General features: G+C 41.0%; 1 protein-coding gene across 4 annotated transcripts in view; it reads left to right on the top strand.

Moving 5' to 3' along the window:
* RFWD3 (ring finger and WD repeat domain 3) overlaps nucleotides 1-22,779 on the top strand; it is a 40,215-nt gene extending 17,436 nt beyond the window's left edge. For 3 of the 4 annotated variants that reach the window (XM_072818547.1, XM_072818559.1, XM_072818537.1), the window contains exons 5-13: nucleotides 217-408; nucleotides 508-599; nucleotides 8,945-9,059; nucleotides 9,574-9,802; nucleotides 13,422-13,572; nucleotides 15,309-15,485; nucleotides 17,124-17,338; nucleotides 18,384-18,595; nucleotides 20,376-22,779. In XM_072818547.1, coding sequence (XP_072674648.1) covers nucleotides 217-408; nucleotides 508-599; nucleotides 8,945-9,059; nucleotides 9,574-9,802; nucleotides 13,422-13,572; nucleotides 15,309-15,485; nucleotides 17,124-17,338; nucleotides 18,384-18,595; nucleotides 20,376-20,519 — 1,527 coding nt within the window. In that variant the 3' untranslated portion in view covers nucleotides 20,520-22,779. Of the gene's footprint in view, nucleotides 1-216; nucleotides 409-507; nucleotides 600-8,944; nucleotides 9,060-9,573; nucleotides 9,803-13,421; nucleotides 13,573-15,308; nucleotides 15,486-17,123; nucleotides 17,339-18,383; nucleotides 18,596-19,519; nucleotides 19,644-20,375 lie in introns of all 4 variants that reach the window. The other variant, XR_012026980.1, reaches the window with a different exon arrangement.

The following is a 22,779-nucleotide window of genomic DNA, read 5'->3' as shown; positions in this document are numbered from 1 at the left end:
AAGGGAAGTAAATATTTCTATAGCTTGTATGAAACATTTAGCCAGGTGCATTTTACAAAGAATAACAAGTGATTTGGAGGTGTTGGGGTTTTTCCATAGTGTTTTCCATTGAGATTGTGTTTTTGCATGGTTTTATTGATTTGATAGAGCTGTACATCCTCGTAAAAACTGATTTTGTATTTTCTCTAATGTGAATATATTCTGGTTTCCACCCAGTCTCCCCAGAAGACGGACCCCCTTCTACCTTCTGTTCCTATGGATGATGAAGAAGGGGACACTTGCACAATATGCTTGGAGCACTGGACCAATGCTGGGGATCACCGCCTCTCAGCATTACGCTGTGGGCACCTCTTTGGGTATAAGTGCATTTCTAAGTGGCTAAAGGGACAGGCACGAAAATGCCCCCAGGTGAGAACCATAGATAAAGACTGAGCATATGTACAGTTGACATGTTAAATCAGGAGGATTCCTAGACTCACGCTAATTTTATCTTGTTGTGCTCTTTAGTGCAACAAGAAAGCCAAGCACAGTGACATCGTCGTTCTTTACGCCCGAACCCTAAGAGCTCTGGACACTAGTGAACACGAGCACATGAAAAGGTAGGTGGAAGAATTTACCTACCGGGCAAATTCCGAAAAGGAGGTATGAATCATTCTTAATGTGGTTCTGAGGCTTTATTTGGACTGTGATGGGGGATCTCTGGGGATCACTGGCAATCTCTCTCACCTTGTGTTTTTGTTTTTGTTTTGTTTTGTTTTTTAAAGATGTTATTTGGGCAGCCCGGGTGGCTCATTGGTTTGGCACCACCTTTGGCCCAGGGCATGATCCTGGAGTCTCAAGATCAAGCCCCACGTCGGGCTCCCTGCATGGAGTCTGCTTCTCCCTCTGCCTGTGTCTCTGCCTCTCTCTCTCTCTCTCTCTCTCTTTCTGTCTCTCATGAATAAATAAATAAAATCTTTAAAAAAAATGTTACTTATTAGCGCGCGCGCGAGAGAGAGAGCACACGAGTGGCAGGGAGGGGCAGAGGGAGAGGAAGAAGCAGACACTGAGTGGGGAGCCTGATGCGGAGCTCAATCCCAGGCAGGACTCCTGGATCATCACCTGAGCCCAAGGAAGATGCTTAACCAACTGAGCCACTCAAGTGCCCCTCACATTGTGATTTATAATACATATCTGATATCTTCTGAAGGAGGTCTACATGGTTTGCTCTCCGTGCATTAAAAATGAGGTTTTAGGGGCACCTGAGTAGCTCTCTGATCAGTGAGGGGCCTACTTCTCCCTCTCCTCTGCTCCTCCCCACCATCCCCCTCCCGCTTATGCATGCCCTCACTCTCGAGTGTACTCAAATAAATAAAAAATGAGGTTTTAGGGTAATAACTAATTGTAACTTTAGCTAGCTCAATGAACATGGGCCCCGGGCTTATTGAATATATACCTGAGATCTCAGCCATAGAATGGGGGAACCAACCTAACAGTGAAGTTGATGCACAAGAAAGCAGAGTTGAGAAGTGGAAAGATAGATTCCTGGCCCTCAATTCAGCCATGCCTGAAGTTAGACTCCATGGATTTCTCAGTTGTATAAGTCAGTACATTGATTTTTGATTTTAATTTGCCAGCTTAAATAAAATTTTTATCATATAATCTAGGGAGCATTGACCGATATTTCATCACATAACATTTTCATTCTGGGGAGACTGACACCTGGGTCATGGAAAACTCATTCCTTGAAAGGAGGGGAAGATAAAAGAAGGATGATAGATAGCAGACCATGCCACCTATTCCTTTTTGTGTTCTGTACTTCTGACAAGCCTCAGCTTTCAGAGCCTGAGTGCTGTGTGCTGACTGGGACAGGTAGATTCAGAAGGAATAGAGCAGCTGTTCCTTCTGCAGGAGCACTTAGCTATCCTTACCAACTTAGAATCAGCTCTGATACTTAACCTGGCAGTAACATAACCTGGGAAGCCAAGACCAGGGTGTCTTTAGCCCTCCCCAAATGGAAAGTCCTAGAGAAACCTACAGCCCTCCAGTAATACCTCACACCTGGTGTGGGCAGTAGACCCAAGCAGAACAATTCCTTGGAATTTTTGTAGCTTTTTCAGATGTCTTCTCTAGGGATTATATTTACTGCCTGCCTCTGCTTCTAAATACCATGAACGTTTAATAGGGATTTCTTGTCTTACTCTTTGACAAATTATGACGACCTGGAACATTTTCCAAGTCTTAGTCTCCTCTTCCCTGCAATAAACTTAATCAGACCTTAAACAAAACATCAACAAAAAAAGAGGATCTGGCACATTACTTAAGTGTTGCCATATGTTGTTGCTCGTGTCCCTAAGCCCTCCTACAATAGCACCCTACGCGGAAGATTCATGAGTGAAACTTTGCACATGTAGTACAATGTAAGAAATTCTCAGGATTTTGGAAGCCAGAGAACAATCGCAAATAACACTGTTTAAAATAAACTTTTAAGAACATTAAAAATAAAAATACCCACCAAGAGAGTACAGGGACATAGATTTTTTTCACAGTGCCGCTGGTAAGAATATACACCGACACAACTATTTAGAGAGACCCTTGGCACTGTGTTTCAAAAGCATTTAAAAGTAATTCTAGGGCAGCCCAGGGCGTGATCCTGGAGCCCGGGATTGAGTCCCACGTCAGGCTCCCTGCATGGAGCCTGCTTCTCCCTCTGCCTGTGTCTCTCTGCCTCTCTTTCTCTCTCTCTCTGTGTGTGTCTCTCATGAATAAATAAAAGCTTTAAAAGAAAAAAAAAGTAATTCTACTTCAGGCATTTATTCTAAAGAGATGATTTGTGAAGAAATGTGTGCAAAGACTTCATGAGGGGCACCTGTCTGGCTCAGTTGGTGGAACATGTGACTCTTAGTCTCAGGATTTGTAAGTTCGAGCCCCATATTGGGGAAAGAGACTACTTAAAAATAAAATTGTTAAGGGTACATGGGTGGCTCAGTTGATTAGACATCAGGCTCTTGGTTTCGGCTCAGGTCATGATCTCATAGGTGAAGAGATTGAGCCCCATGTCAGGCTCTGCACTCAGCAGGAAATCTACTTGAGATTCTCTCCCTCTGCCCCTTCCCTCTCTTTATGTGCACACACTCTCTAAAATAAATAAATAGGGACACCTGGGTGGCTCAGCAGTTGAGCATCTGCCTTTGGCTCAAGGTGTGATCCCAGAGTCCTAGATCAAGTCCCACATCAGGCTAAAATAAAATAAAATAAATCTTTTATTTTTTTAAGATTTTATTTATTTATTTATTCATGAGAGAGAGAGAGAGAGAGAGAGAGAGAGGCAGAGACACAGGCAGAGGGAGAAGCAGGCTCCATGCAGGGAGCCCGACGTGGGACTCTATCCTGGGTCTCCAGGATCAGGCCCTGGGCTGAAGTCGGTGCTAAACCGCTGAGCCACCCGGGCTGCCCTAAAATAAATCTTTTAAAAAAATAAATAGGGGAACCTAGGTGGCTTAGTCAGTTAAGCATCTCCCTTTGGCTCAGGTCGGTCCTGGGTTGAGCCCTACATGAAGCTCCCTGTTTGGCGGGGAGTCTGCTTCTCCTTCTGCCCCTCCCCTTGCTTATGTTCTCTTCTCTCTCTCAATCTCTCAAACTAATAAATAATAAAATCTTACTTAAAAAATTTAAATAGGAACACCTGGGTCGCTCAGTGGTTGCGTGTCTGCCTTTGGCTCAGGGTGTGTTCCTGGGGTCCCAGGATTGAGTCCTGCATCAGGCTCCCTGCAGGGAACCTGCTTCTCCCTTTACCTGAGTCTGCCTCTCTGTTTGTCATGAGTAAATAAATAAAATCTTAAAAAAATAAATTAATTAAAAATAAATAAAAACACAATATTTATTTCATGAGACTTTTCATTTAAGCATTGTTAATCCAAACCAAGAGAATTCATCGGTTGAGTAAACTCTGGCATAAACTGATATTAAAGTGCACATAATATTTTGTCATGTGAAAGCACATTATGGTGATTGTTTTTGCAAAGTAGAAAAAATACAGGTAGTCACTGAATAGTGAAATTACAGATGGTTTTAATTTTCTTACTTATTTTTTCTCATTTGGCCTAACAGATGCTTATTTGGTCCAATAAATATTTAGTATTTTTACATGGCAGCTGTGTGGAGAGGTTAATTTTGTTGAAAATGCTGGAAAAAAAAAAAAAGAAAGAAAATGCTGACTTTGTAGGCATGGTTGTTAATATATGATTATATTTAAAACTTTGCTGATTACTCAAAAAACTCTCAACAGAGTCCAGGACCAATTGACCTTACAGGTGAATTCTACCAAACACTTAAAGAAGAGTTAATAGCTTTTTTTTTTTTTTTTTAAGATTTATTTATTTGTTTTAGGAGGGATGAGCAGAGGGAGAGAGAGAGAATCCTGAAGCAGACTCCCCACTGAGTGTGGAGCCTGATGCAGGGCTTGATCCTAGGACCCCAAGATCATGACCTGAGCCAAAATCAAGAGTTAGCTGCTTAACCAACTGAGCCACCCAGGTGACCCAATACCTAATTCTTCTCAAACTTTTTCAAAAAATAGAAAAGGAAGAAAAATTTCAAATTCATTCTATGAGTCAAGTGTCACTCTGATACCAGTACCACATAAAGATACCACCAAAAAAGAGAACTACAGATCAATGCCTCTGATGAATATAGATGTAGAGATTCTCAACAAGGTATTAGCAAACCAAATCCAACAATACATTAAAAAAAAAAAAGAGGGGATCCCTGGGTGGCGCAGCGGTTTGGCGCCTGCCTTTGGCCCAGGGCGCGATCCCGGAGACCCAGGATCGAATCCCACGTCGGGCTCCCGGTGCATGGAGCCTGCTTTTCCCTCCGCCTGTGTCTCTGCCTCTCTCTCTCTCTCTGTGACTATCATAAATAAATAAAAATTAAAAAAAAATAAATCATTCACAAAGATCAGGTGGGATTTATTCCCAGTATGCAAGGGTGGTTTGTTATTTACAAAGTAATGCAATACATCATTTCAGTAAGAAAGAATAAAAACCATATAATCATTTCAATAGATGCAGAAAAAGCATTTGACAAAATACAGCATCCATTTATGATAAAAATTCTCAACAAGGTAGATTTAGAGGAACGATACCTCAGCATAGTAAAGGTCTTCTATGAAAAACCCCACAGCTAATATCATCCTTAATGGAGGAAAAAGTGGGAGCTTTTCGCCTAAGTCAAAACAAGGATGTCCACTCTCACCACAGCAATCAGACGAGAAATAAATAATAAAAAGGTGTCCAGATTGGTAAGGAAGAAGTAAAACTATTAGCTGATGACATGATACTGTATGTAGAGAACCCAAAGACTCCACCAAAAAACTACTAAAACTGATAAATGAATTCAGAAATTTGCAGAATGAAAAATGAGTGTACAGAAAATCTGTTCCGTTTCTATGGAACAATAATGAATCAGCAGAAAGAGAACTTAAAACGATCCCATTTACAATTGCACCAAAAATAATAAGATACCTAGGAATAAACTTCAAGAGAAAAACCTGTACTCTGAAAATTATAAGACATTGATGAAAGAAATTGAAGATGACACAAATGGAAAGATATTCCATGCTCATGGATTAGAAGAACAAATATTGTTAAAATGTCTATACTACCTAAAGTAATCTACACAGTTAATGCAATCCCTATCAAAATATCAACAGCAGTTTTCACAGAACTAGAACAATCCTAAAATTTGTATGGAACCATAAAAGACCCTGAATAGCCAAAGCAATCTTGAAAAAGAAAAAACTGGGGCAGCCTGGGTGGTTCAGTGGTTTAGCACCCCAGGACATGATCTTGGAGACCCAGGATCGAGTCCCACGTTGGGCTCCCTTCATGGAGCCTGCTTCTCCCTCTGCCTGTGTCTCTGCCTCTCTCTCTCTCTCTCTCTCTCTCTCTGTGTGTCTCTCGTGAATAAATAAATAAAATCCTAAAAAAAAAAAACTGGAGGTATCACAATTCTAGACTGAGTTGTATTACAAAGCTGTAGTAGTCAAAACAGTATGGTACTGGTACAAAAATAGACACATAGATTAATGAAACAGAATAGAAAACCCAGAAATGAATCCACAATTACATGATTAATTTTTGACATAGCAGGAAAGAATATGCAGTGGGAAAAAAGTCTCTTCAACAAATGATATTGGGGAAAACTGGACAGCAACATGAAAAAGAATGAAAACTGGAAAGAATGAAAACTGGATGGACCGCTTTCTTACATCATACACAAGAATAAACTCAAAATGGATTGAGGACCTAAATGTGAGACCTGAAACCATAGAAATCCTAGGAGAGAGCACAGGCAGTAATTATTCTGACATCAGCTGTAGCAACATCTTTCTAGATAGGTCTCCTGAGGCAAGGGAAACAAAAGCAAAAATAAACTATTGGGACTACATCAAAATAAAGCTTCTGCACAGCAAAGGAAACAACCAACAAAACTAAAAAGCAACCTACTGAATGGGAGAACATATTCGTAAATGACATATCCAGTAAAAGGTAAGTATCCAAAATATATAAAGAACTTACATAACACGTTAAAAACAAATAATCAAATTTTAAAAATGGACATGAACAGACATTTTTCTAAAGAAGACATCCAGATGGCCAACAGACGCAAGAGAAGATGTTCAGTATCACTCATCATTGGGGAAATGGAAATCAAAACTATAATGAGATATCCTTCACAACAGAATGGCTAAAAATCAAAAACACTAGAAACAACAGTGTTGGTGAAGATGTGAAGCAAAAGGTACCCTCTTGCAGTGCTGGTGGGGATGCACACTGGAGCAGCCACCGTGGAAGACAGTATGAAGGCTCTTCAAAAAATTAAAAATAGGGATCCCTGGGTGGCTCAGCGGTTTAGTGCCTGCCTTTGGCCCAGGGCGTGATCTTGGAATTCCGGAATCAAGTCCCACATCAGGCTCCCTGCACGGAACCTGCTTCTCCCTCTGCCTGTGTCTCTGCCTCTCTCTCTGTCTCTCATGAATAAATAAATAAAATATTTTTTAAAAAATTATATTTGGGGTACATCTTCTAGCTAGGCTTTCTCTAGCTTATTCATTCTAACTTCTGTAGAGAGTTATAGTTCTCTTAATTTAGAATTTCCTTGTATGTGTTTTGTATTGGTGGACAGTTAAGTTGGTTTCCAGTTTTCGTTCATATAAGCCATGGTGCAGAGAGATGGGCAAGATTTACTTCTTTCTTTTCCAAATTATTACAACACCCCCCCCCCCGAAAATTTCCAGTGTATTTATTGAAAAAAATCCACAGAAAGTGGACCAGCACAGTACAAACCCATGTCGTTCAGGGGTCACCTGTACTGATTGTTTGCTGGTTGTGTATATTGCAAATAGCAATATACATAGCATTATTTTACAATAGCCAAATTGGTCTGTGGCTTATCTCTGTTTATGTTATCTTTTGTTGAACATGAATCTTTAATTTTAATATAGTACTGTATCTCTTGTTTTGGGTTTTGTCTCCATTTCTGCAAGGTCATAAAGACATCTAAAGGTCTTTAGAATTTTTGTTTTTATGTAGGTTTTAACTTTTTTAAATCTAATTTTGTGGATAACCAGGTATTGTAGCATAATTATTAAGTGATACGTTCTTCCTGTGTAAGTTTTCATTGCTACCTCTATCATAGATTAAGTTTTTGTATATGAATGGACTACTTTTAGGTTCCGTGGTCTCTTTGTTAGCTCTCGCCCCAGTATTCTGAAGTTATAATTTATTGTAGCTTTAAAATACCTCCTCCCACCTTGTTCTGCAAATTGACTTTAATATTCTTGGCATTTTGCTCTTCCATATTAATTTTAAAAATAGTTTCCTAAGTTCCTTTTAATGCAATTTCAGTCAAGATTTCAAAGGGAACTTCAAAAGTTGATTGAAATTGATTGAAATTTTTAGAGTAACTTGAGAAGTTCTATCTTTGTGATTTCAAATCATTCTAGCCATGAGTATTATGTAATATCCTTCCACTAATTCTCTGTCTCCTTGTGCTTTTTACAAGTATACCTTGTTTCATAAAGGTCTTGCATGCTCTTTAACTTTATTCCTAGGTTGCTATTGTTAGAATTGCTCTTGTGAATGAACTTTTTCTTATTACATTTACTAATCAGTCATCTGGCATATGGGAAGTGCTATTTTTTTTTAGTAATCTTTATGCCCATCATGGGGTTCAAACCCAACAACCTTGAGATTGAGGGTCCTGTGTTCCTTCAACTGAGCCAGCCATGGCCCTTATCTAATTTTCTTGATCTTAATTCCAGTACCTTGCTAGTTTATGGCTTCTCTTGAACTTTCCAGTGTTCCCCCTTTGCAGTTTTCATCTTTTTCTGAGTGGAAATCTTTTTTTTTTTTTCCCTTTCATATTTTGAAAGTGTCTTTAGGTATATGCAAATTTATAATTTTTGTTCTTGATGAATGTATTTTTTCATTGTGCATTGTTCCTTTCAACTTCAGCTTCATTTTTGTAGTTTTATTTAATTTCAGTATCTGATGAACAGAGCTGGTAGCTTATTATTTTCTTTTAATCCAGTGGATAACCTTGGTCTTCTAATATGTCATTTTACTCTTATAATTTGGTACTAACTCAAGCAGTGGGCTTGGCTCTGTTCTCTCAATCAGCATTTTTGCATTTTTAGTCTCATTTCCTAGTAAAAGCCAAACTCCTGGCTATAACTGCCGATGTTCATGCTGAATCCCAGTGACTTGTGAGTTCAGCCCTGCGTGCTACTTTTTTGTAGTGTTTCTGGATGTGAGAGATTTTTCTTTTGTTACATTTTATTCACCATTGTGACTATTTACAGCATAACGTGTGTATCATAGCATGAACTTAATCTGATGTCTTGATGAGAAGTGTTCTGTAGCCCTCCTAATCTTCTCCTGTTGTTGGCTTCCTCTTCTAGTTCCTTACTAAAGGAGCAGATGCTAAGGAAGCAGGCGGAGTTAGAATCAGCACAGTGCCGGCTCCAGCTTCAAGTACTCACTGACGAATGCAGCAAGCTTCATAGTCGTGTCCAGGTGAGTCTGCCCTTTCTAATCCAGAGAACTTGGAGATAGGAATGGCAAAGGGATCTAAATACAACTTTGGTTCATCTCACATACAAGTAAGAATTTACCAAGTTTTTCAGGAAGTAAGCAAGACTAACTCTTGATTCTGTTTTTGATTAAGAGCATTTGTCTGAAGCGTATACACTTTAGGATCAATCCTGCAATTTGAACTTTTAAAAAATTAAACAGCCCACTGATAATTCGAATTTTAAGTCATTTTACCTCCCTGAATGTACCAATAGAATGAGGGCTTTAGACAAGATGCCTAGTAAAGACTTTCAGCCCTAGTATTTTATGATCTGTGCTCTCTTTAGTTCAGCTGCTTGTTAAAATACTGTGAAAACTGCAGCAGTGCTCTGGAATTCATGTCAACATTTTTTCCATGTAATAGATAAGAAATGTCCCCATGTTAAATGAAGGAATTATACATGAGGGGAATAGCAAATGGAAAGGCTTCACATTTACAAAATCTTTTTCGTTTTAGGACTTGCAGAAACTTATCGTGCAGCATCGGGAGCAGATTTCACAGCACCCCAGGGGCTCCCAAGCATGTTTCCCAAACTGCCTGCCCTCCAGCCAGAGCCAGCACAAGTACCATTTCCAGAAGACCTTCACAGTGTCTCAGACAGGAAACTGCCGAATCATGACATACTGTGACACTCTGAGCTGCCTGGTGATGTCACAGCCTTCCCCTGAGGCCTCCTTCCTGCCAGGTGAACAATCCAGAACCTCTGCTTTCATGTTCATTGATCTCCTTAATTGAGACTTCACTGATCTCCTTTTTTTTGTAGAATCCAGGACTCACTAGTGGGTGACCACTGGCCATGGCCCACCAAATCAGCTGTTCTAGTCTGTTAATGCAGATGTAGCACTCTTAAGGTGCTACAAAGATATCTTTAGTGTCCCTTGGTTTCATTCTGTAAATATATTAACTAAGAGCTCAGAAATGCTAATTAATAACTGTGATAAAGAGAAGATGAGGTACTTGGAAGCATGGGTTACTGATATCATCCGAGGAGAAGAACATCCCTATATGTCCTGTTAAAGTCACAGATTGATGGGGGCACTTGACTGGCTTAGTTGGTAGAGTATGAGACTTGAATTTGAGACCCATGTTGAGTTACAGGGTTTACTTAGAAAAAAAATTTTTTTGATAAAAAATAAATAAATAAAGTCAAAGATTGATTTTAGACTAGAAATTTTTAAGATTTTTTTTTTTTAAAGTAATGTCTGCACCCAACATGAAGCTCATACTTAGAACCCTGAGATCAAAAGTCACATGCTCTACTGATTGAGCCAGCCAAATGCCCCTAGACTGGAAATATTTTTAAAAACACTATCCAAAAAAAAAAAAAAAAACCACTATCCAGGGATCCCTGGGTGGCGCAGTGGTTTAGCGCCTGCCTTTGGCCCAGGGCACGATCCTGGAGACCCGGGATCAAATCCCACGTTGGGCTCCCGGTGCATGGAGCCTGCTTCTCCCTCAGCCTATGTCTCTGCCTCTCTCTCTCTCTCTCTCTCTCTCTCTCTCTATCATTAAAAAAAAAAAAAAAATACTATCCAGAGGTGCGTGGGTGGCTTAGTTGGCACAGCATCCAACTCTTGATTTTGGCTCAGGTTGCAGTCTCGGTCCTGGGATTGAGCCCCACATTGGGCTCTGCGTTCAGTGGGGAGTCTGCTTGGGATTCTCTCTCCCTCTTGCTCACTTGTACTCTCGCTCGCTCACTCGCTCTCTGTCTCTCTAAAATAAATAAATCTTCAGAAAAGAAAAGCAAAAATTACTATCCCAAGGGCTAATTCAAGTTGAAACAAGATTTAATACTTATTTTCAGTAGTATTCAAATTGACAAATTCTAAATAAAAGAATTTGGCAATGCATTGATTAAGAATTGATAATAATACGGGGATCCCTGGGTGGCGCAGCGGTTTGGCGCCTGCCTTTGGCCCAGGGCGTGATCCTGGAGACCCGGGATCGAATCCCACGTCAGGCTCCCGGTGCATGGAGCCTGCTTCTCCCTCTGCCTGTGTTTCCGCCTCTCTCTCTCTCTGTGTGACTATCATAAATTAAAAAAAAAAAAAAAAAAAAACAACAAAAAAACAAAAAAAGAATTGATAATAATACGGTAAATACTAATTTTTTTCATGTTTGTGCTTTTTAAAAAGCTTAACTTTAGATTGTCTTAATGTTGAAAACCAAATCTCATATGCCCAGTTAAATCATTCTAATTTTTGTAAATGTTTCTTTCCACGATCTTTAGCGTGTGATTTCTCCCAGCTGCAGGTCCTTTGGCTTCAGCCTGATTTCCTTCTTACCCACTTAAAATTCCATTCAAATGCTTCAAAACTGTGTCCTGGGGATCCCTGGGTGGCTCAGCGGTTTAGCGCCTGCCTTTGGCCCAGGGCGTGATCCTGGAGTCCCAGGATCGGGTCCCGCGTCGGGCTCCTGGCATGGAGCCTGCTTCTCACTCCTCCTGTGTCTCTGCCTCTCTCTCTATGTCTATCATAAATAAATAAATAAATGAATGAATGAATGAATGAATGAATGAATGAATGAATAAATGAATAAGTAAATAAATAAGTAAATAAATAAATCTATCTATCTATCTATCTTAAAAACAAAACCTGTGTCCCCCTAAACTTAGGTATATACAGGATTAAAAGTAGATTCCTAGACTATTGTGTATTTTTCTGTTTACTGATAGCTGGGAGTTGAGAGAAGCTCTGGTTAAGGGGAACATAAAAGAATTGTTTCGCTGAGTGAAGTAAGTCAGTCGGAGAGGGACAAACATTATATGTTCTCATTCATGTGGGGAATATAAATAATAGTAAAAGGGAATATAAGGGAAGGGAGAAGAAATGTGTGGAAAATATCAGAAAGGGAGACATAACGTAAAGACTGCTAACTCTGGGAAACGAACTAGGGGTGGCAAAAGGGGAGGGCAGGGGGTGGGAGTGATTGGGTGACGGGCACTGGGGGTTATTCTGTATGTTGGTAAATTGAACACCAATTAAAAAAAAAAAACAGGCAATTTTCCAAACCAAAAAAAAAATTGTTTATAATGTTTCTATTCCCATCCACATCTTTAATAAAAGATTTATCAAATAAAACCTTTCGTATAAACTGGGAAAATACTTACTTTTTAAATTGTTCTCCCAATTGAGTATGATCTGTTCCTTTTTCCGTAATACATCTATTCCACACAGCATAGCTAGCTCTTGAAAGCCTTTTGGTACTAATATATCTTTGTTTCCTTTGATAATTAACTAGGTCAGTATTCGTGTTCCTTGTTGATTGAAGGCCTGTAGTTTCCCTGTTTGTCTCTCTAGCTCTCCTAATTAATTCTGTTTCAAGAGAAAACACAATAAACTTTTCTCACTTTGTTCCCCAGATAGGCTGAAATGTGACTCAAGGCTATCCTGAATTCTAGGATTTGACAAATTCTGTTTGTGGATAACTTGAATAATAATAGATACTTAGTAAAAATAAATACATTATCAGAGCCTAGGAAGAGAAGAGAGTAACAAATAAATTAAAAAGGACAAGTTTGGGGGGGAATTTTTTTCCCCTTTGGAATGCTGCAAATTGATTAGAATACTTGAAGTGTCATCTGTTTTTATTCCATTCAGATAAATGCCATTTCTTGACCACCTGACATAGAAATCACATATCTCTATTCCTTATTGTTCACTCTCTCTGTATCTTCACTGGCTGTGGATCTCTATATTAATAGCTTTATTGAAATAGGACTGACATGGAATAATTTGCACATATTGAAAGTATATAGTTGGATGAATTTTGATATATGTATATACCTCTGAAACCATCTCCACAATCAAGATAACATACCTCATGCCCTTTATAATCCATCTCCCCCATCTGCCCTTACCCCCTCTCCTCATCCCTAGGCAGCCACTGATCTATTTTCTGTCACTATACATTAATTTGCATTTTTTAGAATTTTACATAAACACAATCATACATAATCATAATCATTTTTTGTCTGGCTTCTTTCAGTATAAAGTTTTGGAGATTTGTCCATATTATTGTGTATATCAATAGTTCATTTCCTTGTATTGCTGGGTAGTTATTCCATTGTATGTTATATACATGTACGTATAGTGGTTTACCCATTCACCTGTTGTCAGATATCTGGAGTGAAATATACTTCTTAAAATAATTATGACCTTGGGGAATTTTTATTTTCTTCGTTTAACCAGCTGTTTTCCAGGAATTTAGATGCCAGGAAAGCTGAACAGAGAGCTACTTGAAAAGGTAGTTTACTTTGCCTTAAATTGACTTTCAGTGATTTCATGCTCTCTCGTCATTGGCAGGCTTTGGCGTTAAGATGTTGAGTACTGCCAACATGAAAAGCAGTCAGTACATTCCCATGCATGGCAAACAGATCCGAGGACTGGCTTTCAGTAGTCGGTCCAAAGGCTTACTACTCTCGGCTTCCCTAGACAGCACTGTGAAGCTAACCAGGTGAGTGCCTCAGGGAGGAAGATGGGGCCTGGGCTTTTAGTGTTGAACTGCATAGAAATATGGCAGTGTTTCCGTGTTAAGATGGCCTTAACTCTTTTTTTTTTTTTTTTGGTCTGAGGCGTTGTCTTCTGAGATCCAGAGTCATTGAATTTTTTTTTTTAAGATTTTATTTATTTATTCATGAGAGACACAGGCAGAGGGAGAAGCAGGCCCCATGCAGGGAGCCCGATGTGGGACTTGATCCCGGGTCTCCAGGATCAGACCCTGGGCTGAGGGTGGCACTAAACCGCTAGGCCACCCGGGTTGCCCAGGGTCATTGAATTTAAAATGTATTGCTTTTCAAAGTAGATACAATAGGCTACAAAACAGTATATGCAATGCCCTGTTTCTTTAAAAATGATCTGTATCACAACATACATCTTAAGCCAGGCAGATGAGAGAAACACCCTAGAGATGGTTGAATGACAATATGGAGGGAGCCTTGGTACTGGGCACCACGAGGTTACCTACCAGCTTGGAACTGCTTATTCCTGGTCTGTTACTGGGATCCTCCTGCTAAACAAAAATACTCTCCAGGAGCTTACTGTCTTGAGGTGTCGTGATTTCTCTCTCATCAGTAACCCTCAGTTACTGTATTTTATCCTTCATGTGCCCTGCAACTGCTATGACCCAGATCTGAATGTGCTGAGTGCCTTCATCTTTTAGAAAGTAGTTCTGATCAGACATCTGATGGTTGGCTTCCTGTTCTGCAGTTAAATCTGAGGCACATCATGATATCACTATCAGGCCTGATAAGCCTTCTGACTTTTTAAGAATGCTTCAGCTTGGGACACCTTGGTGTCTCGGCGGTTGAGCTCCTGCCTTCAGCCCAGGGCGTGATCCTGGAGTCCCAGGATCGAGTTCCACATCGGGCTCCCTGCATGGAGCCTGTTTCTCTCTCTCTGCCTATGTCTCTGCCTCTCTGTGTGTGGGTGTCTCATGAATAAATAAATAAAATCTTTTTTTAAAAAATGCTTCAGCTTAGCCCCAAAACTCAATATAACATTGTTTTATATTTATGTATGTGTTGTGTTTTTTCCTAGTGGTGTTAAAAAATAGGTGAAAAAAGTGCAGGTTAAACACCAAAGTGACATTAATGACTACCTCTGGGTAGTTATGGGTAGTTAGTTTTGTTTTTCTTGTAGGTAAATTCTAATTTTTTAGCGTTGAATATTTTACCATTGAATACCTGTATTATAGATAATTATGGAGAATTGAGGTAGAGTGGGGAATGTGCTGTTTAAATACCTTTTTAACTTATTTTATTTTCCTTACATTTCAAGAGGAAAACTTACATCCCCCAAAACAAATAATTTGTAATTAAAAGGGGTTACTAGGCAATCCCTAGAGAAACTTAGAAATCCCAAAATAGTTTGGATGTGTGGGTATGTTCTTAAGATTATCATTGGGGGCATCAGGGTGGCTCAGTCAGTTGAGTGTCTACCTTTTGCTCAGGTCATGATCCCAGGGTTCTGGGATTGAGCCTCACATTCAGCTTGCTGCTCAGCAGGAAGTCTGCCTCTCCCTCTCCCTCTGACCTCCACTCCCCCCCCCCCCCTTTGTGCTCGCTCTCTCACTCTCTCAAATAAATATCATCTGTTTTTTTAAAAAGATTATCAGTGAAATGATAATTTTTATATCTTTTTATATATTTGATTTTCTTAATGCGTAATTGTAAAACTCCTATATCTCCACAGCCTAGAGACAAATACAGTGGTCCAGACATATAATGCAGGACGTCCTGTCTGGAGCTGCTGCTGGTGTCTTGATGAAAGTAATCATATCTATGCCGGTCTGGTCAATGGTTCGATTCTGCTGTATGACCTTCGAAACACGAGCTCTCATATCCAGGAGTTAGCACCCCAGAAAGCCAGGTAGGGAGCCACTTACTTTTCCCTGTAGGTAGCAGCTTTCTGTTGGATATGAATCCTCTCTTTTGAGAATGTTTACATTTGGTCAGAATTTCTCACAGAGGGCAGTTCTCTGAGTCCAGTGATGTCTTCTCATTTTGGACTCCCTAAGATCCTTTGTATGTGTTCATGATATTTCTACATGGTAGAAAGTCCTAGTACCAAGTACAGCCAGGTTCATACAGTCACTCATCACCCAACATGGCAAAATGAAGTCAGATCTGTGTTCAAAACCCAGTTCTACTGCATAGGAGCTGTGTGACCTTTGTCACGTTTCTTGGCTTGTTAGAGCTATTGCAGAGGAAGAGATCATCAGTAAAAGGCCTATAAAAAAAAATGATTTAAAACTTCCCTAACCTCCAGCTAAACAAACTTGGTCTAAAGATACCATGTTACTATGATTTATCATTTATAATCCAGTTACAGAATTGGGAGATTTTTAGAGTCAGCCCAAATTCTGAGGATGGGTGGCCACCTGCACCACTATGACTCTTCAGAATGTGTTGAGTACCATTTGGGTGTAATATTCTCTTAAAGGCATAAATTTCTCAAAAGGAGAAGTGGTGGAGTCTGACTTAGGCCAAAATGAGAAGTATCTTAAAAGAGAATTTCTATTTCCAATGTGAATATATTTTGAAAGGGGGGCAGGGGATCTAAACAGAAAGATACCACTATAGTAACGATACAGTAATTGGTTACTAAACCTAGGCTCAGCACTTTGGAGTCTTTTCATTTGGGTGGGGTAGACTCATGCTTCAGTTATGCGGGCCTGAAGACAACTGATGTAAACTTTTACAGATGTCAACTCCTAACAAACACGCTAACTGCCATTGATGTAGAGGGATCCAGACGGAGTAGGCAAGAACATGGAGCAAATAGCAAGGAAAGGGTATTTGTATGTAATGTTCATTTCTGCTTTAGTTTGCTTCATTGTGATAGGGCAATGAAAGAAAGCAGACCAAGTGACCCCTTTGGCAACTTCAGCAGAAGCAAAGTTCATAGGAATATAGTGGCAGGCTAATAACTTCTGAGAGAATTCTTGGCATACAGTTCTGGTCATATGCTTGCAGAAAGAGATTTAGAATATGTCTAAAGAAACAATCTTGTTTCTGAATTAAAATGTGGTTGCTTCAGGGACACCTGGCTGGCTCAGTTGGAAGAGCACATGACTTGATCTTCGAGGTCTTGAGTTGGAGCTCCATGTTGGGTGTGCAGATTACTTAAAAAGAAAAATGCAATTGCCTCAGGCTATATTTTAATTGAAGGATCTGTCAGCTACAGCTCTTTATTAGATGTGTGAGCTGCATTTCCTTTTTTTTTTTTTTTTTTTTTCCTGCGTTTCCTTTCTGACTTTACTTATGTCTGTGGCCAACCCCTTTACCAGAAGCTTCACACCAGTCAAGCTTCTTGGATTTATGATCTTGTACTGTTAGAGTAGGTTGGTAGTTTTGATCCAATGTCAAAGGATAGTGACCCACAGAAGGTCTTTATTTAACCTCTTCTGTAGAGGTAGGACTGCTCGGGGGCTCCTGACACGGGTCTGGAGTCTGGAATTGTACAAGTACTGGAATGTGAAACATAGTTTTCTTTCTTTCCCTCCAGATGCCCGCTGGTGTCCCTATCCTACATACCCAGAGCTGCCTCATCTGCATTTCCATATGGTGGGGTGTTGGCTGGAACTTTGGAGAACGCTTCCTTCTGGGAGCTAAAAATGGGCTTTTCTCATTGGCCTCATACGCTGCCCATGGAGCCAGGGGGCTATGTAGACTTTCAGACAGAGAGCAGCACACGGCACTGTCTTGTGACCTACAGGCCCGGTGAGTGTTAGGATGTCCTGGTCGGACTTTCTGTGGTTTGTCTGGGAGCACATTGGTTCAAGGGAGAGAGAGAGAGTTTGCCCTGCCCTTCAGATAGCACCAAGAAACCCCTCACAGACTAACAGCTCTTGCTACTGCATTCAGGATGGTGGCCCACCTACGGGATAACTGGGTAGCTCAACGGTTGAGCGTCTGCCTTCGGCTCAGGTCATGATCCCTGGGGTCTGGGATCGAGTCCCACGTCGGGCTCCCTGCATGGGGCCTGCTTCTCCCTCTGCCTCTGTGTCTCTCATGAATAAATAAATAAAATCTTTAAAAAAAAAAAAAAAAAGATGGTGGCCCCACCTTCCTCCCTAGAGCCTTCCTCTGCTCCTCACTTGTGTGAGGAATCCACCAGGTACTCTGTGGAGTGAGCTGGCCGCTTTAGGAGCCCCTGTAATTTAGAACAGTCATGAATTCAAGCCAGTGAGTCACCCTCAATGCAATTTTGTCTTCTGTTGCCCTTAAGGAAGATAAAAACCTGAGCCAGGGGTTTGGCAGGATATAGTGATTTCACTAAAAAGGATAGCTTAGGGGCAGCCCAGGTGGCTTAGCAATTTAGCGCCGCTAGCCTGCCTTCAGCCCAGGGCGTGATCCTGGAATCCCGGGATCGAGTCCCAAGTCGGGCTCCTTGCATGGAGCCTGCTTCTCCCTCTGCCTGTCTCTCTGCCTCTCTCCCTCTCTCTCTCTCTCTCTCTCTCTCTCCCATGAATAAATAAATAAAATCTTTTTTAAAAAAAAAAAAAAAGGAAGGCTTAGGCTCAGAACTATTTCCCCCATAGGCAAAAATCTATTGGAAATAACTTGCTTTATCTTAGCCAGGGGTTCTGAATTTCATTTGTGCTGTATTATTTTGTTCTTGTTATTATGGTTGCTTTGTAGCTCTTCTTGTTGGTTTAATAAATTGTGGCTCTTCCACTCAGTCTGTAAGCATCTGCGGTTCAGGTACTTCGTGAATTTCTTTGGATCATCCCCATGGAGCAACATTGATTTCTCTGTCTCGTAGATAAAAATCACAGCACTTTACGAAGTGTGCTGATGGAGATGTCCTACAAGCTGGATGATGCTGGAGAGCCAGTCTGTATCTGCCATCCTGTACAAACGTTCCTTGGGGGACCCACTTGCAAACTACTGACCAAAAGTGCCATTTTCCAAAACCCAGAGAATGATGGCAGCATCCTGGTGTGTACTGGGGACGAAGCATCAAATTCTGCCTTGGTGAGCCTATTATCTTTTTATATAGAAATGTGCAGAGCGGGATCCCTGGGTGGCGCAGCGGTTTGGCGCCTGCCTTTGGCCCAGGGCGCGGTCCTGGAGACCCGGGATCGAATCCCACATCGGGCTCCCGGTGCATGGAGCCTGCTTCTCCCTCTGCCTATTTCTCTGCCTCTCTCTCTCTCTGTGTGACAATCAAAAATAAATAAAAATTAAAAAAAAAAATTAAAAAAAAAAAGAAATGTACGGAGCAGAAAGCCAAAGTTCTCCATAATTGCACATTTCTGTGTGTGTGTGTGTCTGTAGGATTGCTTATTTTTATCCAAGTCACACTTTACATACTGCTCTGTAATTTGCTCTTCTTCCATTTAACTTTCTAGCATAGATATCTTTTCATTTTAGTATCTATCGATCCACCTCATTCTTTTTTACATGAGCTATAGTGTTCTATGGGCTGCCTTATGAATCTTTTTTTTTTTTTTTTAAGATTTTATTTACTTATTCATGAGAGGCACAGATTGAGAGAGAGGCAGAGACATAGGCAGAGGGAGAAGAAGGCTCCCTGCGGGGAATCTGATGAAGGACTCGATCCTGAGACCCCGGAATCATGACCTAAGCCGAAGGTAGACGCTAAACCACTGAGCCACCCAGGCATCCCCCAACTTATGAATCTTTAAAAAATAAAAATAATAAGGAACTACTGAAACACCTATAAAATAATGGATTCAGGGAGGCCTGGATGGCTCAATTGGTTAAGCATCTGCCTTCGGCCTGGGTCATAATCCCGGTGTCCTGGGATCAAGCCCCGAGTCCAACTTCCTGCTTAGCAGGGAGCCTTCTCTCTCCCTCTTCGGCTCCCCCTTCTTGTGCTCTCACTTTCTCAAATAAATCAAATCTTTTTAATAAATAAATTAATTAATTAATTAGTTGATTCAGGTACCAGTTTCATCAGTTCAGGGTGAAACCAACAGATGAATGATTGATGGGGAATTGTACAGTGGAAGAGTCAGTCTGTCGTGACCTGAACACATTGATCAACATTAACCTCACTGTAAGTGGGTTAACAAATAATTTGCCTCTTAATATAAGACAGTAAGAAGCTCATGGCGCCTTCTATAAAATGCCCTTGAACCTAAATCTAATGAAGCTTTGGAGCATTGCTGACTGATAAAGTTACACTAGCCACATAAACACTTGAAATGTGATTAGTGTGAATGAAGAACTTAATTTTTAAATTTTAATTTAAATGGCTTTATATGGCTAGTGGTCACCATATTGGATAACACCACTATAGAATAAGGGTAAAATGACATGAAGTAAGCAAAATAGATATAGATATAGATATAGATATAGATATATATCCCTTCCATCAAGAGTTGCAGGCATCTTGATGGAAGGGCTGAATGCTAGGCTTGGTTCCTAGATCCTCTCATGAGTAGACTCTTTGCTAATTACAGTGGCAAAGGCCACACCTAAACTATGCTGCATATCCTGGCTTTGTGAAGGTTAGGGACGGTCTGGTTTACTACCCAGGCAGTGCTCTCTGCAGCTCTTTGAAAGTTGTCTGATGGGATTAAGGGGGGCACTTGGGATGAGCACCAGTGATGTATGGAACTGTTGAATCATTGTATCGTATACCAGACACTAATATTACACTGTATGTTAACTAACTAGAATTTAAATAAAAACCTTTAAAAAACCCACAAAGTTGTTTGATGATAAAGCAAGCAAGTCCCCCAGGCTGAATTGAATGACTCCTGACCCTTATCTCTGTCTTTTTTAGCTGTGGGATGCTGGCAGTGGCTCGTTGCTGCAGGAACTGCAGGCTGGCCAGCCTGTCTTGGACATCTGCCCATTTGAGGTGAACCACAGTAGCTACTTGGCTACCTTAACAGAGAAGGTGGTCCACATCTATAGGTGGGAGTGACCGTGTCTGGAACTTAGCAGGCATGCTGCCGGTTTATATCAGATGTTTGCTAGCAGCTAGAAGCCCTGACCAAGATCTCTGCTTATTACCTGTGGTCTAGAACTTCTGGGATCATGATTCCTTTGGGTTGATGTAACTCTAAGACTCCAGGTCACTGAAACACTACAGATTGTATAATTGCAGTGTCCATCGAAAAAGTGACGGGTACTCCCATCTACATTATTCATGTCTCGGGTTAAAATCCTTCGTGAATCTGTTGGGAAGCTCTATTTCTGATCAGATGTTCTGCTGGACCTCATTTAGGATATGAGTGTACACCAAGCATTTTCTGAAGGATGTGACACCCGCCTAAGTGGTCTTGTCACTTGAGCTCTATGACTTGGGAATGAATGCTTATATCCCAGAAGGGACTAACCATCTTCATGTTGCTTGGATGCACTATGGATGCAGAAGAGTCTTCAGTTGAACACAAGAGGGCACTCTACAACCTGGTGAAGAATTTGCTCTATTTCTGACCTTGTGTGTTGACAACCTTTTAGTAACTTGGTCTCATCTCTGCAGAAGTGTGTGGTAGAACACATCTGGTCTGCTTTGTGGCAGCAACAGATCTACTCCAGATGTGCAGTGCCAGGATATTGGCCAGGCCGGAGATGGAGGCAGCTGATAATCTTACAGACCCTTTCCTAATGCTGAGTGCATTAAGTTCATCACATTGTAGGAGCCAAGGAAAGGGACCAGTTGTTTGAGCAGTAGAGAAGCCTCATTTTTTCTATGTAGCGTGGCACTTCGTGATTGGTTTTATATAAGCGAATGCCCTGAAAAACCACTCCTTTTCCCTCACACTAGGAAAAGATGAGTGATATGTCAAAGCTCTTACTCGAGTCTCCTAGTAAAAGAGATCAAGAGCAAAGGGCTAACCAAGAGAAGCTTACAAAAAGAGAAGCTGCTTAGACCACCCCTGAAAACAGGAGAAGGGCATGTCTCTTCCCTTTTGAAAGAGTTCCTGAGTAGAGCCAACCTCTAAAAGTAAGAGGTCTATTCTTGAGCGTCTTTAGAGTTCCCAGGTAGAGCCTTCCTCATGTGAAACGGATGTTTGGCTTTAGCTTTCTCTGATATGCCTCCCTTCCTAACCTTTTTTAAGAAGTGTTGTTAGAAAAATAGTTATGCTCAGGAAGATAATAGAGGTTGGAAGCTGGTGTGGATTGCAAGGAGAAGCCCGCCAGCTCTTATTCCAACCGTGGACTGTCCACCATCGCGAGCTGCACTTCTCTCCAGTAGAGGGCTCACTTATGTCTTTCGCTTTGCCTACCTCTACTCTGCTAAGCCACAGTCCACAACAGAACAGGCCTCAGGTATGGGGGTCAGTGCCCTGTTCTTAGAAACAGTATGGCCCACAGTGTGACTTTCTTAAATAATTGTTCTGGAAATGTTATTTTTTTAATTTTAAAACAGTTCCGGCCTGGCACCTCCTGAGCTATTGCCAGCATTTCTCACCAGCCAAGGGGTTATTGCAGTAGATTTCCCCAGAGTTCCAAGTTATAGTCGTGCCTTTTAAAGAATGTCCTCCTATTTTAATACATCTTTCCAAAAGCCAGTTTCCAGAGCCTGGGAAAGAACTTCCTTTTCTCAGAAGAGATAACTCCTTTCAATATGTTGATTCAGCATGACTACCGGGGCCTAGAGCATCAGTGGCAGAGAGGGATTTGGATTAAAGAGCAGAACTCCTCTGGTTTCAGAAGATTGTTAGAGACGATGCAGTTGGCTGGGACAAAACCTGGAGCGGGTTTAGGATGAGACTCGGGCTGAAAGTACACTCAGCTGATGCTGATCGGCTCCCCTGAGCATAGGAACCAAGGGACTTGTTACCACAGAAGTTGGGTGAATCTCAGGTCTTGCCAGTTCTTGCATTCCTCCAGTAAATGTGAGTGCTTAAGAAACAAATTGATGTAGCTTTTAACTGATTTCTTCAAAGGAAAAGACTTTGCCCCCAGCCACCCTAGCCCTGCTCCCTTCAGCCTGCAGGGGAGGACGTCTGGAGACCCCAGCCCTGGGCTCTCATGCAGCGCCAGGCTCTGCCCCAACATGTTGCCTCACCCCTGTCTCTAAGGTGGTTTTCCCATTTGAGAGTTTGGAGCTAAGGAGACTTAAAATACCTTGTACCTGCTTTGACAAACAAGGCCGTGGGATCTCTGTTCATGTTCTGTGTTTTAATGTTTGTGTACATGTTAATATGAAAATAAAGCATTTGCCGTGTGTATGA

Source organism: Canis lupus, chromosome 3 (assembly GCF_048164855.1).
Source record: "Canis lupus baileyi chromosome 3, mCanLup2.hap1, whole genome shotgun sequence".
In the NCBI taxonomy this organism is placed as follows: Eukaryota; Metazoa; Chordata; class Mammalia; order Carnivora; family Canidae; genus Canis; species Canis lupus.
The sequence above is the reverse complement of the archived record's forward strand: the minus strand, read 5'-3'. Positions and strand labels throughout refer to the sequence as shown.